The sequence below is a fragment of the Somniosus microcephalus genome, chromosome 3, assembly GCF_052327205.1.
Source record: "Somniosus microcephalus isolate GS21.2 chromosome 3, FLI_Smic_1.0, whole genome shotgun sequence".
In the NCBI taxonomy this organism is placed as follows: domain Eukaryota; kingdom Metazoa; phylum Chordata; class Chondrichthyes; order Squaliformes; family Somniosidae; genus Somniosus; species Somniosus microcephalus.
Window position 1 is genome coordinate 67,180,912 of NC_140989.1, and position 18,365 is coordinate 67,199,276.

Below are 18,365 nucleotides of genomic sequence, written 5' to 3' on the forward strand. Positions count from 1 at the left end.
TGACTCTTAACTGCCCTCTGAAATGGCCTAGCAAGCCACTCAGTTGTACACAACTGCTATGACCTTCACCACAAAGACTACAGCGGTTCAAGAAGATGCTCACCACCACTTTCTCAAGGGCAATAAATGCTGGCCTTGCCAATGATGCCCACATCCCAAAAATCCCACAGGACTCTTATCTTGTTAACTAGCAAGAACTTCAACTGATGGATCAGCAAATCTTATTGGCTTTGGAACATGGACCTTGAGGAAACGTCTAAACAAATTTGGACACATTTTCTAAGGAGGTCCATGTACTGTATATCTTTTAAATTGGCTTAAACTATTTCCTGGTGGGCTGCAGGGCAGAAGCAAGCATAGCTGTTGGATATCACTAGAAGAGAAGAATTGGGATTTTTTACTATATATATTTAGGCTTAGCGCGATGTTAATAAAGCTGATTGTTTGACAGAGAAGCAATGGTTTCAAATTCTGCACCAACTGACTAAAATGTTACTGTTGCCATTGTACATTAATGGTGATGGTGCACACTTATTTAGTATATATGGTTACAAAACAGAATTTAGATCAGATCCAGTGTGGCTATTATCACTTTGGCAATACTCTTGGACTGTAAGCCAATATTTTCAGTACTATAATCTATTTAAGAGAACAAAAATGGACTCTCTTGCTTTGAAATTATGCTGCTCAATACATTTGTTTGAAAATCTTTTGTCCACTATTTTAATGGAAATGGAAGTAAGTTTACCTTTACATATTTTGCACAGTTTATATATACAGTGCTTGTGTACAATGGTACTTTAAGACTGTTGGTATGCTGTACATTTATAGGGAACAATGCATGTTTAAGGTCTGAAGCACTTCCCCGGGGCTAGATTAACCTTTGCCTTCACAAATTCACCCCCACCGCCCATAGCACTGATCTTTCCTTCCACATTTTGCCCTTAAAACACTGATCGATAAATCCTGTCACTATCTGTCTCACTCCAGCCCTAATAAACGTAGGTGAAGACTAAAATACATTTTTAAAACTATAACTTAAATAATCTTCGAGGTGTGTGCTAGATAATTAATTATCATTCATAGTTATTCCCTTCTTTAAAGTATGTTGAATAGGGAAATATAGGTCACTTTGATATGATCCATTTCCACTGTATACTGTGATATTGATGTCATTTATGTGTAACCTGAAAGTTGTGATATTCCATTGTACCATGCAGTGAAATAAATCCTGATATTACTGTACAAATCACACAGTAAAATACCACTTCTGTTCATGTGATGTTATCTACAGGAGCTGGCCACCAATGCAGCCATTCAGAATGCCCCTGTTGACAAGTGTGAAACAGAGAATTAGAACCATAAAAGTTACACTTGAATATGTTACACAAAATTACAATGTCTGCAGTGTGTTACAAGACAGGAACCTTGAGATAAGCCACTTGAGCTTTATTCTTGTGATGATAGCAAAATACTGCGGACGTTGGAAATCCGAAATAACAACAGAAAATGCTGGAAAAACTCAGCAGGTCAGGCAACATCCGTGGACAGAAATTTGAGTTGACGTTTCGGGTCGAACCCTTCTTCAAAACAGACATTCTTGTGATGTCTGATGATATTTCACCCCATTGATGTTTTACTGTCTTGTCACATACAGCGGACTATCTAATGTGAAGCTGGTGACAATGATTCCTTTGTTGGTAAAGTGGAGGACAACAAAAAAAATCTAGCCTGTTTTATATTTCCTTGACAAGTTTTGGCCAGATCAATCTAGGGTTTGTCAGTAGATTATTTTTAATCAACTCAAAACTTGTTGATTAACCTTGCAGTATATAAACAGACTGGCTTAATGATTTCTTCAGTCTGATCTACAAGTCTCTTAGGCTGTAGTTATACTACAGCTGGTGATCTGAGACCAGTATTTACTGGCTGCAATGCGATTCAGACCAAAGTGAGATGACCTGGAGAGAGTCTCACACGGCTTGCTTTGGTGCACTCAGAAATCAGATCGAGATCTGACTATTGAGCTATGATACCTCTTTTTGCATCGATGTACACCCAAAACTCCTCATCACACAAGCACAGCAGTATAACTACACCCTTAGTTATTACCATCTTGGTTACTTCTCCACAACATCTTGCAGCGAGAAAACTTATCGACAAATGACTGAAAGAAACCAATTTTTTCAATGAATCAAATGACTAATTTCTAGGATTTGTTGATGCCACTAAAAACAGAAACAACTGCCTTTTCTCCACAAGTTTAACAATTAATTTATTGAAATGATGATTGGCTCTGAGAAGTTGATTTTCCTGATCTTAAAAATGACTTGGTAAATAAAGTACCAATATCACATTGTTTTATTTTAAGAATTAATCATTTGTTTTATTTTAAGAATTAATCATTTGAATTTTAAAAAATGACCCAAAATAATCAGCCCAAAGTTTGTGGAGATACAATGATGTGAAAATAACTGTTTGAACTAAGTGGTTTGAGTTTCAGTATGTGATGTTGGGCATAAGTGTGAATGTGGGACTTTTCTAAAGATTTTATCAGTTACCTGGTTGAAATTAGTCAGATGTTCCTGGCAGTGCACAGGTTGTGAAATAGAGATGTTTATCACTCAATGCGTTTCTCTTAATTGTTTCCTTTATTACTTTTCTTGGCAAATTTCTCTCCTCTCCTCTTGAAGCTGTTGACTCTTCGTTAGGGTAGAGTTCTACAGGTTCTGTGTGCCCACCAGCATCTCACCCCAAGTATCCATTATTCATGTGTGAACCTTGATGATGAGCTTCAGAAGACTATTTCAACACGGGTGGGGGGGGGGGGGTATCTGTCACTGGTAATTTCAACCCTATGCTCACCTGACACCCACATGCATACTTCTACTGGGGAGTTACTGGGCAGCTATCAAGAATGGGATTTCCTGGTCGAGTATCCCCTCCTTGACCTGCAGCAATGAGGTCAATTATAGTACCCCTACTGCCATGATGGCTGAAATCAGCTGCCAGCACAGATCAGGAATGAAACGAGAAACCTTCCTGATCTGTTTGACACAGCTACTTAATCCTTTGTCAGCCTGACGGGTAAATGTCTTCCTAATAATGTTAGAGATAAAGATGCTCTGATGAAGGATTTTCTCCCAAAATATCGCCTGCCATTTTCCTTTTGGATGCTGACAGACCTGCTGAGCATTTCCCCTCATTTTCTGCTTTTATTTCGTAATAATTGTGCTGGTTTTCTACACAGTTCTGTTGATCAAAATTTAGTATGGCTAATGAAACAGCTCGATGTAACAGGGATTGTGAGTTTTCAGTAGGTGGAGTAGTAGCAGTGAGCAGCTGGGGTGCCCAGGGGATTTAATTAGAGCATAAAAAGGACAACTTAAGTAATTAATAATTATAGTAATCTGGGATGTTATGATTAAGGTTATCCACCAGGTGGTGCTGTAGCCAATGCTGCTACTAAGGTCAGAGGTTTGCTTCCTGTTAAGGTCAGAGGTTTGCTTCCTGTATAGGTCAGCACAAGGTGGAATGCCAGGATGCTGATGCAGGCTGTCTGTAAACGTGTTTCCCAGTTGTTAATAAAGTACTCGTGTTAATTCTATGATATCGCCTCTTTGAGTCCTTGTTCCACTTAATGGATTTATCACATTTGGCGACGAGGCAACTTAAGGACCCTGCATAAAGAAGAAAAGTCTGCCTGGACGTTTAAACAACAAAATCATGAGCTAAAGTTAGCTACAAGCTGGAAGAGAGCATGGCTGCCATGGTAGGAACGGTTTCCGCTTTTGATATTCAAGCACAAACCTGGGAAGAATACTGTGAAGTCTTCGGTTATTTTTTTCAAAGCAAATGAAATAAATGATGCCGGAAAAAGGAAAGCCATTCTACTTAGTTCAGTGGGAAGCCAAACCTACAGTTTGATGAAAAATCTGCTCAGTCCTGAAAAGCCTGGAGACAAATCATTTGTTGAATTAGTGGCTTTGCTAAAAGAACATTTCAACCCTAAGCCTAGTGAGATTGTACAGCGGTTCAAGTTTAATTCAAGGAACAGGAAAGAGGAAGAGAGCGTAATGGAATATGTAGCGGTGTTGCGTAAATTAGCACAAGATTGCAATTGTGGGAACAACCTGAAGGAAATGCTGCGAGATAGGCTAGTTTGCGGAATTATGGACAACCGAATGCAGCGTAGATTATTATCCGAGACTGGGCTTGTAATGTCCGTGTGTAATTGAGACACAGACTGCAGAAGTTGGTTATAACAGGTGTTTACTGAATGGAGACAAAACTGGAACTACTATACAAAGTTACTACACAGGCTTATATACAGGGGTGGTCACTACTGGTACTGCAGTATACAGGGGCTGCAGAATATAGTTCCCTCTTCAAGGTACATACACTACAATTCCTCCCCTTTTAGCTAAACAGTACATAACATTCGATTAATAATTAAATAACATATTTACAATTACAGTTGCTATATACATTAGCTGAAGTTAATCAATTATAAATTCAGTCGTTGAGGCTTCCTGATTCTGTCCGGATAACGCCTCTTTGGGGTATCAGGTTCTTCTGGCAAAGTTGATTCGGGATCAACGTCGTTGTTTGGTTCGTCTGCTTCCAATATCACTGATTCTGAGGTAGATGCAATTGGTACTTCGGTTTCATCACCAGGTGTATAGGATCGTGGTGTAGATTTGACGTTTTCCAGTGACTCTAGAATCTGGTCAGCATGGCGTCTTACAATGCTCTCTCCAACGTCCACGGTATACATTAGAGGTTCTTGCCGTGTGCAGATCGTTCCTGGCTGCCATTTCTCTGTGCGGTAGTCCCGGGCCAAAACTGGTTGACCTATCTTGAAACTCCTGGTTGGCCTTTCATTCATATTCTGAAACTGCCTGTTCTCCACATCTCTTCTGATGTTTGGCTTAACCAAATCCAAGCGGCATCTTAGTCTTCGATTGAAGAACATCATGGCTGGAGTTTGGTTGGTAACCGCATGTGTCGCATTCCAGTAGGCAAACAAGAAGTTATCCACCTTGTGTTGTAGGGGTATGTCTTCATTACACATTGCCTTGATAGCCTTCTTGAATGTTTGAACGAACCTCTCAGCCAATCCATTGGTGGCTGGATGATATGGGGCGGATGTGTAATGCTTAACACCATTGTTCTTTAAGAACCTCCGGAACTCTTCAGACACAAACTGTGGTCCATTGTCAGAGCAAATCTGTTCAGGCAGCCCATTTCTGGCGAATATGGTTCGTAAGACTGTGATAGTTTTTTCTGTGGTGGTTGAGGACATTTTTATTACCTCTGGCCACTTTGAATGTGCATCCACCGCAATTAAAAACATCAAGTCCATAAATGGACCAGCAAAATCAATGTGTACCCTTTGCCATGGAGACGAGGGCCACTCCCATGGATGTAGAGGGGCTTGTGGTGGGGCGTTTTGGACCTTCTGGCATCCTGTACAGCTCTTGGTCATCTCTTCGATTTCTCTATCGATTCCCGGCCACCACACAAACGCTCTGGCTAAATTCTTCATTTTTACCCCTCCCAGATGACCCTCATGAAGCTCATTGAGCACTCTATCCTTCAATTTGGGTGGAATTACTACTCTGGATCCACACATCAAGGTTCCTCGGCACACTGACAGCTGTTCTCTTCTCGGCGAGAATGCTGGCAACAGTGGTTCGCCATGTGCTGGCCATCCCTTCACCGTTAAATCATAGACCCTGGAAAGTGTCGGGTCATTTTGTGTTTCCTTTTCTATGTTTGCATTCGTCACAGGTAGACATTCGACTATGGTCGAGTGGAATATCTCCACAGGACCCACTGCAGGTGCTTCGTCCACCGTCGGCAACGGTAGGTGCGACAATCCATCAGCATTCCCATGCTGTTTAGTTCCTTTGTACTCTATGTCATATTGGTGTGCCCCTAGGAAAAGGGATCACCTCTGTAGCCGTTGTGCTGTCATTATCGGGACGCCCTTCTTAGGGTTGAAAATGGAGACAAGAGGTTGATGATCAGTTAGTAGAGTAAATTTCTGTCCGTGCAGGTAGTGATTGAACTTCTTCACCCCCCACACCAGGCTGAGGGCCTCTCTGTCAATCTGGGCGTAGTTACGCTCGGCTGCAGTTAACGAGCGTGACGCAAAAGCTATCGGCCTCTCTGAACCATCAAGGGATTTATGTGACTGTACCGCTCCAACGCCATAGGGAGACGTATCACACGCCAGTCTTATCGGTAGTGATGGGTTGTAGTAAGCCAATACTTCTCTTGAAGTGATCAGGCCTTTACACTTCTGAAAGGCCCGCTTACATTCATCACTCCATTTCCATGCTACTCCAGTTTGTAGCAGGGCGTTCAGTGGGTGCAGAATTGTCAACAAATTCGACAAAAACTTATGGTAGTAATTCACCAATCCGAGGAATGACCTCAGTTGCGACACATTTTCAGGCGCTGGAGCCTTAACTACCGCTTCAATTTTGTCAGGGGACTTATGTAACCCCTCTTCATCAATCACGTGGCCACAATACGATATTTGTTTCTTAAAAAACTCGCACTTGGGGCGATTGGCTCGTAGCCCATGTTCTCTTAGTCTAGTGAGCACCTGCTCTAGGTTGGCAAGGTGTTCACTGTCATTTTCACCTGTCACTAGGATGTCGTCCAAGTAACACTGAGTCCCCGGAATCCCTTGTAGGACTTGTTCCATCGCTCTTTGCCATATAGCCGGAGCTGGGCAGCACGGTGGCATAGTGGTTAGCACTGTTGCCTCACAGCACCAGGGATCCGGGTTCGAATCCGGCCTCGGGTGACTGTCTGTGTGGAGTTTGCACATTCTCCCCGTGTTTGCTCCGGTTTCCTCCCACAGTCCAAAGATGTGTGGGTTAGGTTGATTGGCTATGATAATTTGACCCTTAGTGTTAGGGGGGATTAAATACGTGGGGTTACGGGGATCGGGTGGGATATGTGTCGGTGCAGGCTCGATGGGCCGAAATGGCCTCTATCTGCACTGTGGGGTTTCTGTGTGATTCTGTGATGCAACTCCGAATACCAGTCGATTATACTGGTAAAGACCTTTGTGAGTGTTTATCGTGAGATATTTCCTAGAGGATTCTTCAACCTCCATCTGCAAATATGCTTGCGCTAGGTCAATTTTTGTAAAACGTTTCCCTCCAGATAGTGAGGCAAAAATATCTTCTGTCCTCGGAAGAGGATACTCTACTGTGTGAAGGACTGGGTTCACAGTCACCTTGAAGTCCCCACAGATGCGAACCTTCCTTGGCTCCTCAGACTTATTGTTTAACGTTTTCTTCATGACAGGAACGATGGGTGTCGCCCACTCGCTCCAGTCTACCTTAGTTAACACGCCTGCATTCTCCAGATTCTCCAGCTCTGCCTCGACGGCTGGGCGAATTGCATACAGTACCGGTCTCGCTTTGAAAAACTTGGGAATTGCATTCTCTTCTATTTTTATCGAGGCGGTTACGCCTTTAAGAGTTCCCAGTTCTTGTTGAAATACCTCTTTAGCGTTAGCCAAGATTTTTGACAATCGTCCAGGTGTGACGTCGTCATCCTTTTTACCAGCCACAGTCAGTGCCTGAATGGAGTGCCAGTCCAAACTTATCTTTCTGATCCATTCACGTCCCAATAACGGTGGTCCACCATCTTGTAGTATGTACAGATACAATTTCTGTATTTCCTTGCCGTTGTATTCGACAGGCACCCTTATTTTCCCTCTGGGGTATACTTTCTGCCCCGTATATGTCTTCAAGACAATGGATGTGTCTTTCAAGGGTATGTGTGAGAATAGCCGCTCGTAGTCTCGTCGATTCATGACGGTCAGAGCTGATCCTGTATCCAATTCCATTTTGACTTGGGACCCTGCTATCGTGAGGGTGACCCAAATGGTTCGGTGATCCTCTTTTGTGATTAAGTTGTGTAGTTTGAGACAGCTTAGTCTCTTGTTCCCGGATTCACTATCGCTCTTCTGGTCTTCGGAACTACTGTCCGTCATCTTTTGTACTTTCCTGTACTTTTCCTTAGTAGTCTTTTTGTTGTCGTTAGTCTTCTTCCCGGACCTGCAAACTCGTGCAATGTGTCCCATCTTTCTGCATTGCCTGCATGTTTTGTCCTTAGACCAGCAGTCCTTCTGGTCATGGGTTGTTCTGCCGCAGCGATAACATTTTTCAAATCCCCGTGTCATTTCATGGGTGCCGTATTCCTGTGGCTTTTGCTGTATTTCCGCAGCTCCCCTTGCTGCTGCTTCGTACGATACTGCCACGCTGAAAGCCTTATCTAGCGTCAGCTCTTTCTCTGAGAGTAACCTCTTCTAGGTTCCTTCACTCAGCAGTCCACAGACAAATTTGTCCCGTAGGGTATCTGCCAGTCCTCCAGTCCTGCTCCGAACTAGCAGTGCTTTGATAGCTTGCGTAGTTCCGTAAGGTAATCAGCATTGCTCTCATCTTTATGCTGATTTCTCCTGTGGAATTTAAATCTTTCTGCTATCAGCAGCGGTGTAGGATTTAGGTGTTCCTGTAGGATATGAACAATTTCGTTAAAACTCTTCTCCATCGGTTTGACTGGAGTGATCAGGTTCCGCAATAGGCCGTACATTCTTGCGCCCATTAAGTTTAGTAGTACCGATGCCTTTTTCTCATCGGCTACTTCATTTGCCTTGCAATATACTTCGACTCTTTCCACATACGTGGTCCAGTCTTCTATTGCATTATCGAAGGCAGTGATATTGCCAGTCTTCGGCATCTTGGAGATCTAAGATGGTGCCTCCCGCGCTTTGCCTTCTTCCCCGATTGAACAAAATGGCGCCTCCCGCGCTTTGCCTTCTTCCCCGCTGGATTGAGATGGCGCCTCCCGCGCTTTCTGTCTTTTCCACTGCTGCCAGCACTGTTGCTGGCGTTTTTATACCTTGATGGCGACGCCCTATGGTCTTCGCACGCTTCCCCCCGCGCTGCTGCCAACGCCGCTCTCCGCGGTCCCCGTGGCAAACTGCAGCTCCTCGCGGCTTTCTGCGCTTCTAATTTCTTTTTCTTTTATTTTAATTACTGTTCCCGTCGTCAGAGCAGACCCTATGGGACACTTCCCTCCCTCTTTTTGGGTCTGTACGCTGCCCGGCTTCGTAGCACCAGCCGCGCCCTGTGTGCTCCACCCTCTCTCTCTCTCTCTTCCTGACAACGCTGCTCGGCCCCGTTGAAAAGCCACCCGATCGAGCTCTAGCCCGCCGCAGCCCAGGAAGGATCAGTGTACTGCCTGCCACCAGCCCGATTAGCTGGAACACCATAGACTGGATAACCAAGCCCAGCTCTCGACAGCCTCTCCTGCAAATCTTCGAATTCGATGAATCAGAGGGCGGTTGCCCACGGTCGACGCCCGTTTCTTCTGTTTGTTTTTTTTTCTTTTTGGATTTCTTCCTTCTGGCTTCGACCTCCAATAAATTCGCTTCGGGGATGGATCCCCGTGAGGTGGTGCAGAACTGTAGGTAAGTTCAGATCTGTTCGTCGCCAATGTAATGTCCGTGTGTAATTGAGACACGGACTGCAGAAGTTGGTTATAACAGGTGTTTACTGAATGGAGGCAAAACTGGAACTACTATACAAAGTTACTGCACAGGCTTATATACAGGGGTGGTCACTACTGGTACTGCAGTATACAGGGGCTGCAGAATATAGTTCCTTCTTCAAGGTACATACACTACAGGGCTTACTTATGAAAAAGCATTGGAACTTGCTCAAGCCATAGAGACAGCGAACCGAGATGTAAAAGAAATACAGGGTTCAGACAGGGCTAATGCTACGCAAGTTGCAGGTCAGGTTGTTGTGCACAAGTTGAACATGCATCAGAAACCACAACATGAGCATGTGAAGGCATGTTATAGATGCAAGGGCGATCACCTGGTGAGTGAATGCCGGTTTCTGGAGGAAAAGTGCTACAAGTGTGGGAAACAAGGACACATAAAATGAGCTTGCAGGGCGAAATCACCTGTGGAGGAATCCAAACCAAAAGGGGGAGGACAGCAAAACCAAGGGAGAGAAGTGAAAAAAGATGGAGCACACCACATCAGCGGGGAAGCTGAGGAAGAAGAGGACATGTTCATAATGTATAGCATGTTAGAGAACATTCCAAAAGTGGCTCCTATCACATTGCAACTGACAGTAAATGACTCTAAGGTGAACTTTGAAGTGGATACAGGGTGCGGCGTGACCATAATGAACAAGGCAGAGTACTCAAAATTGTGGAACCGTGCAAAAGTTCCAGAGTTAAAGCCTTGCTCCCTGCATCTTAATACATATACAGGTGAACGAGTAGCGACATTAGGTACAGCTAAGGTAACTGTGCAACACAGGGACACAGTGGAACAGCTACCTGTAGTTATAGTATCGGGTACCAGACCAAACCTGTTAGGTCGGGGCTGGATAAAAGAACTTAAATTAGACTGGGGAGCAGTACATCAAATAGATGCGGGCAAACAGTTGACTTTGCAAGAAGTGTTGAGTGAACATGAGAGTGTGTTCAAGGAGGAACTTGGCACATTTAATGGCCCCCCAGCTAAGATTTATGTAGACAAGGAGGCACCGCCAAGGTTTTTTAAACAACGACCTGTGCCTTATGCCATGAAGCCAAAGGTAGAGGCTGAGCTTGACCGTCTATTGAGAGAGAACATACTGGAGCCGGTGAAATGTTCGGAATGGGCAGCTCCCATAGTACCTGTGCTAAAACCGGACAATTCCGTAAGACTCTGTGGAGACTATAAATTGACTGTCAATCGGGTGTCCAAACTAGAGCAGTATCCTATTCCCAAAACAGAGGATCTCTTTGCAAACCTGGCTGGAGGAAAGAAATTCACAAAGTTGGATATGAGTCATGCCTACTTGCAGATTACACTGGATGACGAATCAAAGAAGTATGTCACCATAAATTCACACAAGGGCTTGTTTACATATAACCGCTTACCGTTTGGTGTCTCATCTAGTCCAGCTATCTTCCAGAGGACAATCGAAGGTGTACTGCAAGGGATTCCACATGTTTCCATCTATCTTGATGACATTCTGGTGATGGGACGAACCGACCAGGAGCATCTGAGCACTCTGAGAGAGGTACTACAGAGATTGGAGAGGGCAGGGTTCCGGCTCAAGAGGAGTAAGTGCACTTTCCTGGGGAATGAGGCAGTGTTCCTGGGACACAGAGTGGATGCCACCGGGCTCCATCCACTCAAGGAGAAGGTACAAGCACTGCAGGACGCCCCTGCTCCTACAAATGTGGCTGAGTTAAAAGCTTACCTGGGACTGCTGAACTATTATAACAGGTTTTTACCAAACTTGTCAACTGTGTTAGTACCTCTTCACAAACTACTGTGCAAGGAGACACAGTGGCAGTGGGGAGAGGAGCAGGGGGTTTCATTTGAACAGTCCAAGAAACTGATGCTGTCGTCGGATGTGCTGGTTCACTACAATGCAGAGAAAGACATCATTCTCTCTTGTGATGCTTCACCTTACGGGGTGGGGGCAGTTCTTTCACACTGCATGGAAGATGGAACTGAAAGACCAATAGGGTTTATGTCCTGAACTCTAACACCAGCGGGAAAAAACTATTCCCAGTTAGACAAAGAGGGGTTAGCAGTAATGTTTGGGTTACAGAGGTTCCACAAGTATATATATGGCAGGAAGTTCACCATATGCACCGATCATAAACCTCTGCTCTCTCTTTTCAACGAAATGAAAGCAGTTCCACAGATGGTATCACCCCGGATCCAGAGGTGGGCAGTGACGTTGAGGGCATATGAGTATGTCATCGTCTACAAGGCGGGCAAGTACCATGGGAACGCAGATGCCTTGAGCCGTCTTCCACTGCCAGGCACACCTATCCGTGCAGCTCCAGAGGACAGAGTTTTGATGTTGGAGGACACTGACACGGCACTTGTGACTGCAGAGCAAGTAAGAACATGGACAGGTAAAGATCTAGTACTGTCTAGAGTTCGAGAATATGTGGTGAGGGGATGGCCACAGCATCCGGAAGGGGCTGACTTCACACCCTACAGTGTCAGAAAAACAGAGCTGAGTGTGCAGGATGGTTGCGTGTTGTGGGGAGCACGAGTGATTATTCCACGGCCAGCACAACAGTCTATCCTAGAGCAACTACATCAGTGTCATCCTGGGGTCTCGCGTATGAAAGCCTAGGAGTTACTTGTGGTGGCCAAAGCTAGATGAGATCGAAAATCTAGTCAAGACATGCAGCACTTGTCAGGAACACCGGAAGGCACCAGCAGCGGCTCCTCTCCACCCCTGGGAGTGGCCGGATAAACCATGGAGAAGATTGCACTTAGATTATGCGGGTCCATTCATGGGGAAGATGTTCCTCATAATCATTGATGCACATTGCAAATGGATGGATGTTTATCCTGTAAATTTTGCTTCCGCCACTACTACTATAGACTGCCTGCGTCGGAGCTTCAGTAATCAAGGGCTACCGGAGATCGTGGTGAGTGACAATGCCACTTGTTTTGTGAGTACAGAGACAACAGAGTTCTTGAGAAAAAATGGCACAGTGCAGGTGACCGTGGCTCCATATCATCCGTCCTCAAATGGACTTGCGGAGAGAGCCATACAAACATTTAAGGAGATGATGAAAAAAAGTGCAGAAGGGAGTTTAGCAGCCAAAGTGTCACGGGTTCTGTTCAGCTACAGAATAACACCTCAATCCACCACAGGACTCTCTCCTGCTGAGATGTTATTAGGTCGTAGACTACGCTCCACTCTTGACCTTGTCCACCCAGACCTAAAAAGGAAAATGGAAAACAGACAAAACAAACAAAAAGAGAACCATGACAAAAGAACAAAGAGCCGAAGTTTTGGAGAAGGAGATGCGATCCTTACCAGGAATTTCAGTTATGGACCAAAGTGGATTCCTGGCTTCATAGACTCAATGACAGGTCCAGTATCATACAAGGTCATGTTGGGAGATGGTAGGGTAGTACGCAGACATGTAGATCAGATACTTCCCAGACAAGGGGAAATGGAAATGAAGGTTCCAGATGCAATGACTGAAGACAGGGTTGCCCCCAGTTATCCAAGTGCATCTGTGGTGCCACCACGAGGGACAGAAATAATTCCACAGGATCCTACCCGTCAAGAGGAAACCATCGTTGCAGAGTCAGATACTCTGAGCACTGCTCAGGAGCAGCTGGTGGCTTCACCACAAACAAGCAGGGACTTTACTGTTAGACATTCACAAAGGACTCGCAAGCCACCAGAGAGATTGATACTGAACTGTTAGATTCGTCAAGTATGGAACATGATGAATTGAGACTCCTTATGTGACCCTCAGGAATGGTTGTTTGTTAAGAAATTCATACTGAAATCTTAAGGGGGGAGGGATATAGTAATCTGGGATGTTATGATTAAGGTTATCCACCAGGTGGTGCTGTAGCCAATGCTGCTACTAAGGTCAGAGGTTTGCTTCCTGTTAAGGTCAGAGGTTTGCTTCCTGTATAGGTCAGCACAAGGTGGAATGCCAGGATGCTGATGCAGGCTGTCTGTAAACGTGTTTCCCAGTTGTTAATAAAGTACTCGTGTTAACTCTACGATATCGCCTCTTTGAGTCCTTGTTCCACTTAATGAATTTATCACAATAATGGTGTGCGTATTTATTGTGAGCTATGCCATAAAATGAAGCAGATTACTAAAATGGACTCCAATGTGCTGAGATTTAGATACTTGAATAGTACTTTTAATTTGTGTATTTTTTGTCCCTTTAAGTTGTACCAATAGGGGAAAACCTCAATGAGTTCAGCACTTACAATACAAAAATGTAAAATGGAAGCACTGGAAAATACAGAACTGAAAAATATATTTGGCTATTGGCATGGATACACCAGCTAAGAACGACTGTCCCAACCCCCTCCTCTATCCCATTACAATTTCTTAGACCATTTGTTGTTCTGTACCAGAGCTACTGCTTTGAAATCAACAGAATGACAGAATGACTGAAAAGATAAAAAAGCTCTAACCATTCTATTGTATGTGTCTGCCATTAAATAAATAAGTGGTTCTGCTCCTCCCCTCTTGAAGCTGTTAACTTCTTGTTGGCCTTTCAGTCACCATGCTGTAACCATTAGGGGAGCACCCTGTAAGAGGTAGACAAGGAGAAAGACCACTTAAAACAGGCACTATGGGTTTGCATCAGTGTTCTAATTAGAGTTAGGCATTTTAATTATAATCCTTTTTGAAATTTTGTGTGCAGAGGGTATTCCTGTAGTAGCTGGTGACCCTGCAATGTTGGTTAACATGAAGATCAATGTTGACCCTTGGGCAGATGGAGTTTATTTGAGGTTGTAAGGACTGGGATGTTGGACGTAACTGTTAAGGCAGGGGAGCAGGCATTGTTCAGCTGAAGCATTCTTCAATGAGCTGCAGTGAAGTTACGGCAGTGGATTGGGAGCAGCTTTTAGGAAATTCCCGGCCAAGAACGGATACACTGGGAAATTTTCTCCTCCCTAATCCAGGGCCAATGAAACCAATTGTAATGCCCAACTGATGCCCTGACTGAGATCAATCAAACTCTGCACAGACTGTGGCTTCAACCAAGGACCTTGCTAATTTGTGCACCTTATTACTCACTGGATGAGTTTACTGAGCTATTGGGGGGGATTCTGGCCAACATATTACCCATGACATAAGTCAGACCATTCAGTCCTTTCTGGAGATTTATCCCTATAGCCTGTAAAGAGTAAATATGAAATTGAAGAACAAAAGTTCTCATGATATAAATATGGAAGTAGAAGTAGAGGCTCCTTGATGGGGCAGTGTTAAATACCATATTTATTCTCTCCCATAATGAATACTTTTTAATTCATGAAAATAAAAACTGCATTTCACATGAATCCCATCAAGAAACCTCCAATTGCATAACTCAACAGTTGGTGAATCAAATACAGGTTGTGTTTAACTTTAACTAATAATAACTTTTTAAACAATCATTAGATTTGTTGAGCAACATAACTCTGATGGCCTCCGAAGAAAGCCCTGGTGTCAAATCAAGTGTGTTCATTCGTCAAGATAGTTCCAGCACATCACTCTCTTTAGGATTTGACCCGTATCAGGATGGATTAAATCTTCAGTTTGTTGAACCATTAGAAGATAGGTACAAATGTGTCACTTGTTCATTCGTTCTTTGCAATCCTTACCAGACTGGATGTGGACATCGATTTTGTGAGAATTGCATTGCGGAAATAATGTAAGTATTAACTTTTATTATCCACTTCCAAAGTTGTTAAATCTTAATTTGCACATTGCTAGTGCAATTGGAGCCACAATTAACTTGATTTGTTGTCGGTTTCTTGTACATATTTACTTAAGTAAACAATTGTAACCATCTGTTGAATTGAATTGTCCCTCGCACATCTGGCTTATAGTCAGCATGGTACTGCTTTTTTTTTAAAGGGAGGTGGGGATGTCTTCAGTTTCCCCCATTTTTTTCATTCTGGTCTCTTCAGGGCTTGCGGTGCAAATGGTGAGCAGGTCTCCACCAATGCTGCCGTTAAATTGGTCATTAAGAGGCATGGGAGAATGACCTGATGACTCTTCCTCCAAATTATACTACCCCCTGCCCTGCTGTTAGAACCGTCTGGCCTCTGTTTTGCATCACCTCAAGTAACATGATTGAGATCTGCAACTCAGCAGAGTAGGAGAATGGAACTGGAGTTCCGTTGTGTTTTGGTGCTGCGATGTAGTCAACACCTACAGAAGAAAAAGGGAGGAAATGTGAGCGAAGAAATCCATTCAAGTTTATTCACAAAGGAAATTCGGTGATTCGTGACGAGTCTCTGACTCTGGATGACGGAGCTAATTATTTTTCTTTTTTGGATAGACTGTGCTTAGGATTCAGAGAGCTGAACCAAGCTAGAAAATCTGTTCAACTTCAGTTTACAAATGCCGCCACCCAACCCTTCAAACTCCAGCCAAGGTGAAGTAAAATTCCAGCAACAAACCCAAAGCGAATTCGCAGCCTTCCCGGCGACCCAGATATCATTCAATTCCTTTGCTTTAGTTAAGAAATCAGTCAATGTTTTAGTACAGAATGTGAATTTCTCATTTTATTACAAGTGCAGTAACAAAACCCTAGTCAGGAGCAGCACAAAATATCCTGAGATAAGAAGTTAAAATTCAAACCACCATTTTTTGAATCAACAAGTTCCAGAACTATTTCCCAAAATGATCACCGATGAGATCGAAAAAGAATCTTTGTTCTGCTAAAATTACACTAATATGAAATAAAAACTTTACCTCTTACCAGACTCCATGAGGGATATTAATTGAAGTTATCCTCTTAACTTAGAAATATAAGTATAGGCCTTTATTTTTTCCCTGAATTCAGGTTAAAAAATCAGGTGAAATCAGTAAGCACAGACTTGTTTTTTCAAAAATTAAACAGAATGTTGGTAATCAGAAAAAATTGTTTGAAATTATCAAAATAATTTTGGATGGAACAAATACAATCCTGTAAAATGCTAAAGTTTGTTGGTGCGCATCATTATTTCCATCTTCAGCACTTGTCCCATGGAACTTCATTCAACTGTCTATATAAGAACATAAGAACATAAGAAATAGGAGCAGGAGTAGGCCAATCGGCCCCTCGAGCCTGCTCCGCCATTCAATAAGATCATGGCTGATCTGATCCTAACCGCCAATCCACTATCACAGAACCATCTCCTGAATCTAACAGAATTAGACACACGAAATAGGAGCAGGATCAGGCTACACGGCCCCTGGGCCTGCTCCGCTACCCACAGGGCCATGACCGATCCGAACCTAGACTCATGTCCAAATTCCTGCCCGTTCCCCGTAACCCTTAATTCCCTTTACTTCTAGGAAACTGTCTATTTCTGTTTTAAATTTATGTAATGATGTAGCTTCTACAGCTTTTTGGGGCAGCATATTCCATGGACCTACCACCCTCTGAGTGAAGTAGTTCCTCCTCATCTCAGTTTTGAAAGAGCAGCCCCTTATTCTAAGACTATGCCCCCTAGCTCTAGTTTCACCCATCATCGGGAACATCCTCCCCGCATCCACCCGATCCAACCCCTTCACAATCTTATATGTTTCAATAAGATCGCCTCTCATTCTTCTGAACTCCAATGAGTAGAGTCCCAATCTACTCAACCTCTCCTCATATGTCCATCCCCTCATCCCCGGGATTAACCGAATGAACCTTCTTTGTACTGACTCGAGAGCAAGTATGTCCTTTCTTAAGTATGGACACCAAAACTGTACTCAGTATTCCAGGTGCGGTCTCACCAATACCTTGTACAACTGAAGCAATACCTCCCTATTTTTATATTCTATCCCTCTAGCAATGAAAGCCAACATTCCATTGGCCTTCTTAATCACTTGCTGCACCTGCATACTAACCTTTTGAGTTTCGTGCACCAGGACCCCCAGATCCCTTTGTACTTCAGTACTTTCCAGTTTCTTGCCATTAAGATAATAACTTGCTCTACGATTTTTCCTGCCAAAGGGCATAACCTCACACTTTCCAGTATTGTATTCCATCTGCCAAATCTCTGCCCACTTACTTAGCCTGTCGATGTCCCCTTGCAGGTTTTTTATGTCCTCCTCATTCACTACTTTCCCTCCCATCTTAGTATCATCTGCAAACTTTGATATGTTACACTCGGTCTCCTCCTCCAAATCGTTAATATAGATTGTAAAGAGTTGGGGACCCAGCACTGACCCCTGCGGAACACCACTAGTTACTGATTGCCAGTCTGAGAATGAACCATTTATCCCAACTCTCCGCCTTCTGTTAGATAGCCAATCCTCTATCCATGCCAGAATATTACCCCCAATCCCGTGATTTTTTATCTTAAGCAATAATCTTTTGTGTGGCACCTTGTCAAATGTGACACAGGGGCTGAAGATACGCTATACCTGGTATGGAGATAAGGTGAAGAGGTGCCTGTGCCAAACAAGTAAAGCGCTTGTTTGATTCACACCAGAACTGTAGCATGCAGTTGATGTTTTGGGATTTTATTAGGTTTAGTCCTAAATTTGGAAGTTAGCTTTCAGCTAATTACCAGGTTTAATTGGGTCCAACACTGAAAATCAGAAGATTTATATTTAAATATATTCTTGTGTCTGTCGTCTCAACTGTCTGATTGCTTCAGTGCGGGCTCATGTCCCAATTTTCTGGTTGCTTTAGCGTATTTACGGTTAAAAAGGGCCAATTAGATAGTAGTAGAGAAAAAAAAGTCATCTCCCGTTCAGCCATAATTACAGTTTGTAACTTCAATGTCCACAGCCAACCCAGGAAACATAGAAAAATGGCGGTAGGTTCTAACTCAGTTTGAT

General features: G+C 43.6%; 1 protein-coding gene across 4 annotated transcripts in view; it reads left to right on the forward strand.

The window, feature by feature from the left end:
* LOC147121118 (TNF receptor-associated factor 5-like) overlaps positions 1-18,365 on the forward strand; it is a 69,759-nt gene that overhangs the window by 15,921 nt on the left and 35,473 nt on the right. For all 4 annotated transcript variants that reach the window (XM_085980915.1, XM_085980908.1, XM_085980907.1 and 1 more), the window contains exon 2: positions 15,000-15,252. In XM_085980915.1, coding sequence (XP_085837041.1) covers positions 15,023-15,252 — 230 coding nt within the window. In that variant the 5' untranslated portion in view covers positions 15,000-15,022. The remainder of the gene's footprint in view (positions 1-14,999; positions 15,253-18,365) is intronic.